Genomic DNA, 6,718 nt, shown 5'->3' on the forward strand with positions numbered 1-6,718 from the left:
GGTTTGAGGAAGCGTTTTGAGAGAGGTTTGAGAGACGTCCGTCGGAGCGGAGCGAAAGCTTTGGTGGTGTCTTGAGGTCAATTGAACCAGCTGCGGTCGGCAAGCATTCACAGTGACCAGACCAGGTGCACCGTTAGAATAGCTGTAGAGTCGCTCAATCCCGAGGATAGGGAAAGTCACAAGAGAGCAGAGCACACAGGAGAGCAAGGGGAAGACAGAATGGCAGAGGGCTTGACGTACCTGCGGTCGGCAAGCATTCACAGTGACCAGACCAGGTGCACCGTTAGAATAGCTGTAGAGTCGCTCAATCCCGAGGATAGGGAAAGTGCAACTCGTGCCCGACCGCAGGTGTCACAACAAAGGGAAACAACAGTAGCCACAAGCTTATTGCCCCAGGGCAGCTGCCCAGGCATCGTGGGGACCGCGTCACACGCGGTGTTTACTCATGTGACTGCCACGAGGAGGATCAAGCCCAGGGGGTCCAAAAGTAGGTGTCAATGTGTGAGGTCGTCGTAGCTATGGAATACCAATAGGAAGACCCATAGCGACCGATGCTGAGTGTGTGCGAAAGCAGTGGGAGTGTTCAAATGCGTGGAAGCACGGATTTGACGCTAACAGCTACCCACGCACTCATTCACGATACAACCAAGAAGAATTGGTAAAGAAAAAGAAAAAACTGGCCAAGGTATGAGCAAAAAGGAAGCGAAGGTATCCGGATTGATCGCCCCTTGTCACCATCGCAATTCGACTGGATGAGAGGGGGTAAACCGAGGCGACCGGCGGCCTCACGCGTCCAACAAGCGATAGGATATGTCGAGATATCAACCTCAAACTGCTCAGGACAGAAGAAAAGGGACTGAAGCACAAGGTGCACCGAGGCTAAGTTTAGCTCCAGGACGAGAGACCGTTGTCATGGTTTTTATGACAACATGGGATGTCAATCAAGCTTCGAAGGACTCGCTATCTCGATTCTCAAGCAACAAACCTTAGGACAACAAAGCACGAAAGGTGGCTCAAGTCAAACAAACAAGCAAAACAACATGCAACAAAACAATGCTTCCAAGGCGATAAAATGAACAGGCGCTTAGAGTGGTGGTAAATAAGGTGTCGAGGTTGCGACGCAGGCTACAAAGGCTCGACAAAGCCAAACCCGTTTATGCTAGCACACGGTGGCCCGTTGCGCAGCCAAGAGCTCGCGAGTCTTGTGTGGCGGCAGAGCACTGGGAGCGCCATTCTCAGTCTTGCGCTGGGGGGCTGGGTTCAAGAGCTCGCGCGAATTGGGCGCACCTCGAGCCAGGGTAGAAGGACCGCGAGGCGGATCGGCAGATCGCACAGAATGCATGGAGCGAGCAGAGCTGATCGAGGTCGACCGTCTAATGCAAAACAGACCGAGCCAAACCGGCACCGGATGTGACGCATGTCAAAGCCGTGGCCCAGGAGATGGAGGGAGGTGAGTCATTATCAAGCGAGAGGCAGGCGATTCAAGACAGCATGGTCAACAAGGGACAACACGTACGATTCTTGTTCATGGGAGCCACGGTCAACGGTAATACGTCCAGCGTACTGGATGGCCGCGAGCGACATGGCATTCATCCACTGCTTCATGCTCTCTGCAGTTTCGGCACACAAATAGTATGCACGCGTGTCCTCGCGTCCGACCTACAAGGTAGCCGATTGAGCACTCAGTAACACAATGCCAAGCAAGCCCAGACGAGAGCGATGACTGACCTTGAAGCCGAATCGATTGTGCATACGCTTGCTGGGCGGAGGTGGCATAACCATGTAGCCAGGCAGCGCAAAGGAGCCCAGAGCCTTTGTTTAATCGAAAGAGGATGGTCAGTGCGGAACGGGGAGGTCAGTGATCAAGGTCAATGCCACAGGGATTTACAAGACAGCACCCCCCACAACAGAGTTCAAAGCCGATGAAGAAACCAAGCCAGCGCAACACCGCACCGTATCATCATAAGGCTGCTTGTAATACAGGACCACGCCTTGCTTGAGGACAAACCTGACGTGGAACACACCCCACGCAATCAAGAGGTAAGATCAGTCGAGCGAAGAAGCAATGACATGCACGACACCAGCCCATAGATCAAGGGCTGACAGCAGAGCAAACCGCAGCGAAATCGACACGTACCAGCGTTTGCGCCAATTGCGAGGCGTCAACCCGCTGCCACCTTGCTTGATGAGCCAGCCTGCTACCTCTGGGTCCTCGATCATGGCACATGGAATGTTCAGCTCCGAACCATCCAAAATGATATCGTCACCCTCTAAGGTTCGAAGCAAGACACGGGCACCCATGTCAGCAACAGCAGGCGCAAGAAACAGTGCCAGTCGAACGAATGGTGGCCATGGCGATGACAGCTAAAGCAAGGAGGCAAGAGTCGGACCTCGACGCCCGATCTGCTGGCTTTGTTGCTGAAACGAAATAGTGCGGGTAATGGCTACTCGGGAAGATCGGTGGCTGAAGTGCGTCGAAGAGGCAACTGATGTGGCGCTATTCGAACGAACAAGCAGATTCTAAATCGAACACAGGTGGGGAAGAAGTGAATAGAGCAGAGACAGAGACAGAACAGAGAGGCACAGAGAGAGAGAGAGAGAGAGGCACAGAGAGGCACAGAGAGAGAGAGAGAGAGAGGCACAGAGAGGCACAGAGAGAGAGAGAGAGAGAGAGAGAGAGAGAGAGAGAGAGAGAGAGAGAGAGAGAGAGAGAGAGAGAGAGAGAGAGAGAGAGAGAGAGAGAGAGAGAGAGAGCAAAGCTAACCCGCGTAGAACGCCGCCCCAGACTCCAGCGACTAGCATTGTTGAGAGCTTGCTGACAGTCCTCCTACGCGGCACGGTAGGCGTGTGCGTCACGGGATGGTACACAAGGGTGTCGTGCGCCAAACAAGCCAATGACAGACCGCTGAGAGCAAGGAGTTGTTTTGGGCCGCCAGGAGCTGAGCGGTATACTCGCTAAAGACGGCAGCATCTTGCGTGACGATCAGCATCAGCTAGCGCGGCAATCGCGGACGGTCAGCTCTTTGCAGGTTGACAGACCGTTTGTCGCAGTCTCAGGCCAGGGAATGCGGTCAGAGCGCAAAAAGAGGATCGACGGAAGCAGGTACCTGATAAACCGTCGATAGTTCGAGGAAGCGCATGGCCTCACTTCCAGATGCACCGCTGCATGCCTGGCCATTGATTTGCACCACGCACACACCAGGAACTAGGTGGCGACTCGATGCAGCTGCGCAGTCTTTCGCCACCGAGCCGAGCGTCACCACGCTGTCCTGGGCACGAAGAGCCAGACCAAAGGTTTCAATGCCCTGCTCAGCTGGGATCGGGTCTAGAGTCACCTTGCGACAAACCAATTTCTCCTTGTACTCGTGATGCAGAACGTTGAAACGTTCCAAGTAGTCCTATCAGGTAGCATGTCAGCCTAGACATTTGGCACGGAAAAACCAAACAACCAAGAGTACCCTCCTGGCTCGAAATACGGAAACGTGCCTTGTAGCCATGAACATTGGGTATAGCGACAATGGTGACCTCTGGACCAGCCATAAGTAGACGGTTGGCAAGGGCCAATTGCGACCAGCCCACTACAGAGTCGCCATCCACCTAAAACGTGCAGGCGCCAGAAACAACAATCAAACACGGAAAAGAAGCAAAACAAACCCAGGATCAGTGCGATGATCGTGGGGCAAACTGTCGTTTCCAGAGAGGCAAAAAGCGAGAGCACGTACAGAAACAATTTGATCCCCAATGGTTAGGGTGCCGTGACGATGTGCAGGACCGTTGATTTCAATGTCGCTGACAAAAGCTCCGTCCAACTCGAAGCCAAATGAGCCCTGTGGGCCACGGGTCAAAGTGACGCAGTGGGGTTTGGGGTAGTGGGCCAGGGGTTTAATGCGGTTTGCCTTTCCCAAGACCTTGAACTTGCCTGTATCAGGATTGCGCAGGGCAACGGGCCGCGAGCGCGATGAGAAGGGGAATGAACCCAAATACAAGCCATTTGGTTGCAACAGCGCAGCCCGGCCAAAAGACTCACTGCTCATGGAGAGAAACTCTGAGCCCGATGGTGCAGCCAAGGCCAGAAGAATTTGATAGTCAGTACCCTGGTGATATTCGCGATTGAATGGCATTCACCAAGGTAAAATAGGATTGGCATGAGGCTGATGGCTGGCGGACGCAAAAGCGCGTGGTTGACTTCATGCATGTGCCCTGCGCGCACCTCGCGTAGGCTGGAGCCGAGCTGCCACTCGAACAGGCCGGTGTTGGGCACGTTGTCGGCAATGACTTCGGCATGATCGTTTTGCTTGGACATGAGTCGTATTCTGAGCTGGCCTTGCTGAAGGATGGAGCTGTCCCACTTTTGAGGACGGAATATCCAGGAACACCGAGTGGCAGAAGCGAGGCACAAGCATCAGTGCAAATTTGATCACAGGAGCAGAACAAAAACCACAGCCGCTACTGCTGAGTGCGCGAGGGTGTATTGGTATAAGGCACGGTTGCTGGATTGCCACGATCAGGACGACAGACCTTGATGTGGTAGAGGGCACCTTGTTCAATAACGTCGCCTTGGGCCGGAGCAAGCACCTGGACGGGTGGAGCAGTACTCAACGGCTGAAGTGCACGGCACGACAGGCGTGAGTTGGCGAGGCTAGAGTCATACTGGCAAGAATAGTAGTGTGGGCGAGGGGGAAAGTGGCAAGGAAAAAGTACAGCAATGAGTTACCTCAGGAGAGACGGACACCGGCTGAGCCTCTTCTTCTTGGACGGCAATCTGTGGGATGTGGGCGTTGGAAGCACGCGACGACAGGCTGCGCTGGCCATGGCTGGAGGTGCGTGTGCGCTGCGAATGGACCGAACCAATGGAACTTCGGATCGCGCGCGCTTGATCCATAAGGGCGGCGATGCGCGAGTCATACTCCACCGCGGTCATGCGCACCACAAAAGTCAAAGGGGTAGAGCACTGCTTGAGAAGAGCAGCCACTGAACGGGTACGCCAGCCCACGATATTCTGGTCATTAATCTGGAGAATTTCGTCGCCGACACGTAGCATACCACTGCGCTCGGCTGGTTTGTTGGGGGCTATGCCGCTGAGAAAGATGAGACCATTTCGACCAGCTTTAATGGAGAGGCCAACCGAAGTGTCCGCAGGAACATGAACGTTGACGCTTTGGAGCATTTCTAGAGCCTCACCCGTCACCGGCCCATACTGATCATTGTGCATGGTGCGAAGTTTTTGCAGAAAGGGAAGCAGCTACAAGCGTTCAAGTTACAGTGCAAATAACACAAGGTGGGAGGGTTAGAAGCGGAGAGCGCAATGAAACGCCGCCGTGCCCGAAATGGGCCGGTGGGTGCCCTTATTTTTGTCAAAACAACTAGGTCAGGTCTTTCCTCGTTGGATGGGACCGCCTCGCGATTTGACGGGAAACAAAAAACAAAACAAAAAAAAAAAAAAAAAGCTGGTGGGGGCTGGTAGCATGTTGAGGGAGGCAAGCGGATTGAAGAGGTGGGACAAACCTGGCGCACAAAGTTTTTACAGGCTTGAACAAACTCTGTGTTGCGGGCGGAGGTGTCCTTGGTAGCGTTGACACTTTGGAGAAAGTTTTTGGTGCAATGGAGAAGACCACTGCGAGTTTCAGTGTACGCGGCCACGGGTTCGAGTGGGGCTTCATCCAAATTGGCAATGGAAGCTGTCAGGGCGGTCACCATGGTTCGCACCGCTTCAAGTGGGCTGCCGTGCGAGAGAGACGAGGATAGGGGATGAAGTTGCAAAGGAGCTGAGCAGAGGCAAACGCTGGCTTGGCACCAGAATGGCAAATCTGACCTGAGATCGATAGTGCGGCCTGCTTGAAGCAGCTTGGCGCCCAGGATGCCAATTTCAGAATTGCTCAGAGTGGTGGGCTACGTGGTGCAACGGTTGGAATAGTGAGGGGGATCGGGAGCGACGGCCTGAGGGTAGGGTGGCGGGTTGGTGGCGGTTTTTGTCTGCGTTGCAAGGCAAAGGAAGAAAGCGCACCAATTCTTGCAGGGCCTTGGTAGCAGTCAAAACGCTGCACTGCTGTCCAACCAGTGTGATCTGCAAGCGCAAGCCATCGGTCCGGGTGGAACAGGGCCGATCAGAGGCTGAGGGAATGAAACGTGTGGGAGGAGGGGGGGCACGGCAGGGCATACGCCTAGGTTGGCGAGGTCATCGGCTGTCATGGCCAAGAGGTGTGGGCCATCAACTTCATGAATGATAAAGTCCTCGAGAACGGGCTTGTCCACCTTGTCTACACCTGATGCAGGCGCAGGGGTGCAAGCGTGTCCGTCATGAAGGGACTGAAGCTGTGGGACGAGCATTGGATGCGTTGGATAGCTTCTCCAAGTCAGAGCCCTGCACTGATTTACAAACCTCTGAGCCAGACGGCGACATCATGAGCAGACCAGAGGCGCGGGTCTTTCCAGGCATATCTGTCGCGCTGCAGGGCCAGGCCTGGGGTGTGGTGCAGGGCAAGGGCAGGCGAAGCCGTGTTGTGTGTTTGAGAGCACCACCAAGGGGGGTAGCTAGCATGTACTTCAAGGTTGCAAGAGACTGCTCAAGCATCGAGAACATACGTGAGCGAGGTTTGAAGCGCTCGTCCATGCTGCCGGGGGGTGGAGTCGCAGGCGGCATGCTTGGGCGACTGGTCGGCGACAGGTTGGGAAACAGCGGCGACGGCGATGGCAGCGTGGGGGGGGGGGGGGGGGGGGG

General features: G+C 54.8%; 2 protein-coding genes across 2 annotated transcripts in view; one reads left to right on the top strand and one right to left on the bottom strand.

Moving 5' to 3' along the window:
- Positions 1 to 491, top strand: part of MONBRDRAFT_7135 (uncharacterized protein) — a gene marked incomplete at both ends in the record, with an annotated part of 14,044 nt that extends 13,553 nt beyond the window's left edge. The window contains one exon of the mRNA XM_001744481.1: positions 397 to 491. Coding sequence (XP_001744533.1) covers positions 397 to 491 — 95 coding nt within the window. The remainder of the gene's footprint in view (positions 1 to 396) is intronic.
- A 668-nt stretch (positions 492 to 1,159) lies between these two features.
- Positions 1,160 to 6,718, bottom strand: part of MONBRDRAFT_24312 (uncharacterized protein) — a gene marked incomplete at both ends in the record, with an annotated part of 6,149 nt that continues 590 nt past the window's right edge. The window contains 20 exons of the mRNA XM_001744689.1: positions 1,160 to 1,373; positions 1,517 to 1,659; positions 1,729 to 1,812; positions 1,954 to 2,008; positions 2,138 to 2,270; positions 2,391 to 2,444; positions 2,512 to 2,827; positions 3,108 to 3,398; positions 3,502 to 3,597; positions 3,723 to 3,919; positions 4,028 to 4,094; positions 4,211 to 4,348; positions 4,519 to 4,602; positions 4,715 to 5,242; positions 5,506 to 5,719; positions 5,813 to 5,889; positions 6,005 to 6,064; positions 6,160 to 6,263; positions 6,380 to 6,460; positions 6,583 to 6,650. Of these exons, the coding sequence (XP_001744741.1) occupies positions 1,160 to 1,373; positions 1,517 to 1,659; positions 1,729 to 1,812; positions 1,954 to 2,008; positions 2,138 to 2,270; positions 2,391 to 2,444; positions 2,512 to 2,827; positions 3,108 to 3,398; positions 3,502 to 3,597; positions 3,723 to 3,919; positions 4,028 to 4,094; positions 4,211 to 4,348; positions 4,519 to 4,602; positions 4,715 to 5,242; positions 5,506 to 5,719; positions 5,813 to 5,889; positions 6,005 to 6,064; positions 6,160 to 6,263; positions 6,380 to 6,460; positions 6,583 to 6,650 (3,004 nt within the window). The remainder of the gene's footprint in view (positions 1,374 to 1,516; positions 1,660 to 1,728; positions 1,813 to 1,953; positions 2,009 to 2,137; positions 2,271 to 2,390; positions 2,445 to 2,511; positions 2,828 to 3,107; positions 3,399 to 3,501; positions 3,598 to 3,722; positions 3,920 to 4,027; positions 4,095 to 4,210; positions 4,349 to 4,518; positions 4,603 to 4,714; positions 5,243 to 5,505; positions 5,720 to 5,812; positions 5,890 to 6,004; positions 6,065 to 6,159; positions 6,264 to 6,379; positions 6,461 to 6,582; positions 6,651 to 6,718) is intronic.

This window comes from Monosiga brevicollis, genomic scaffold (genome assembly GCF_000002865.3).
Source record: "Monosiga brevicollis MX1 MONBRscaffold_6 genomic scaffold, whole genome shotgun sequence".
Classification (NCBI taxonomy): Eukaryota; class Choanoflagellata; order Craspedida; family Salpingoecidae; genus Monosiga; species Monosiga brevicollis.